Source organism: Aplysia californica, unplaced genomic scaffold, assembly GCF_000002075.1.
Source record: "Aplysia californica isolate F4 #8 unplaced genomic scaffold, AplCal3.0 scaffold00205, whole genome shotgun sequence".
Lineage (NCBI taxonomy): Eukaryota > Metazoa > Mollusca > Gastropoda > Aplysiida > Aplysiidae > Aplysia > Aplysia californica.
The window spans coordinates 26,424-27,883 of record NW_004797475.1 but is presented as its reverse complement, the minus strand read 5'-3'; the positions used below and the strand labels follow the sequence as shown (position 1 = coordinate 27,883).

The 1,460-nt window shown below is 40.3% G+C and overlaps 1 protein-coding gene across 1 annotated transcript in view; it reads right to left on the bottom strand.

The window, feature by feature from the left end:
- Positions 1 to 428: 428 nt before the first annotated feature.
- The window catches only part of LOC106011880, a 9,173-nt gene continuing 8,141 nt past the window's right edge, over positions 429 to 1,460 (bottom strand). Inside the window, exon 4 of the mRNA XM_013083011.1 lies at positions 429 to 698. Coding sequence (XP_012938465.1) covers positions 499 to 698 — 200 coding nt within the window. The 3' untranslated portion in view covers positions 429 to 498. The remainder of the gene's footprint in view (positions 699 to 1,460) is intronic.

The following is a 1,460-nucleotide window of genomic DNA, read 5'->3' as shown; positions in this document are numbered from 1 at the left end:
CTTGAACATCTTGAACAGAGAAGGGGAAAAACCAGATTTAGACCAAAAATAGATTACTTTGAGAACTTGAACAGACGGGTAACTGTGAAAGATCTGGATACTATATATAGTTGTTTCGTTAGGGCATTCGTGCAGGGAAATGGATGGCAACCCATAATTGCCGATATCTGCTTCAGATCTAACATTTCATGATGATGGTCATATGAAAATGCATCATGAACTCTGATCTCCAATCATAATGAGCTACGCAGCATAAACAGCATCAATGAATGTGAAGCACCCCATAACAATAGAGTGTATGAGTTGTGGGGACATCTAAAGACAAGGGAAAAAAAACCCAACAAAAAAATATACAAGCAACCCCCCCCCAAAACCCCCCACAAAAAAACAAAAACAAAAGCTACAAAAACAACAAACAGCAACAACAATAACAATGCACATTTTATTCTATAAAAATAGGACAGATAACAAAATGCGATGACATTTCCATCGTCCTTGTTACTTCATCTTTTCTCCTGTATAAATTTCGCCTTCGAGTATAGTTCCTTGGCGATTGTCTGCTTTGATGATTTTAAACTTGCTGTAATTCTTTTCTCCAGCCGGCTCATCATACCTTAGAAGTCCTTGGCTCCCAAGTGGAAATGGTCGCCTGAACGTCACGTTTACGTGGAAAGGGTACGTGTTCTTATAGCATTTCTCTGTGGAAAACAAATATGTAATGTCTGTTCTTTGCTTAAGGATGTATGAGAACTTATTCCAGTATTTCTCCAGGTAGACGTACACATTTACTCACTAGTTTATTTGCCCCCCCCCCCCCCTTCCTCGCTCTCATTCTCTATCTGTCTCTCAATCTTACTCTCCTTCTCCTTTATTATCACTCTAGTTTCACCTCCCCCTCTTATTCTTCGTCTGGTTCCCCCCCCTCTCTGTCTCTCTTTCTCTCTCTCTCCCTCTCTCTCTCTTTCCCTCTCTCTCTTTCTCTCTCTCTCTGTCTCCCCCCCCTCTCTCTCTCTCGCTCTCTCTCTCCCACCCCTTCTCTCTCTTTCTCGCCATAAGACGACAGAACTGAAATCTTGTCAGTTTGACTCAGAACTGATTGAGCATGAAATACAGGACTACCTATATGACATTGTACTGACCGATGGAAAAGCAAAATCTTTCACAGTAAAAGATGCAGATGAGCCACTTATAATGGCCCGTTGTTATGATGTTTATCACTTTGATGCTATCAGATAATATGTAAGAGACATCATTAGCTCACATGAATGAGCCAAGCAATAAAAGCCCCTGTAATCCTTGTGTGGGAACCCATTAACCTCTTACTTATCCCTCTCAATGATTCAGAACATGTCAATTGTATTTCTTTCTGGTTGGTTGCCTGATTGCTACTATCTCTTATTCCCGCCTATCTATCTATCTATCTATCTATCTATCTATCTATCTATCTATCTATCTATCTA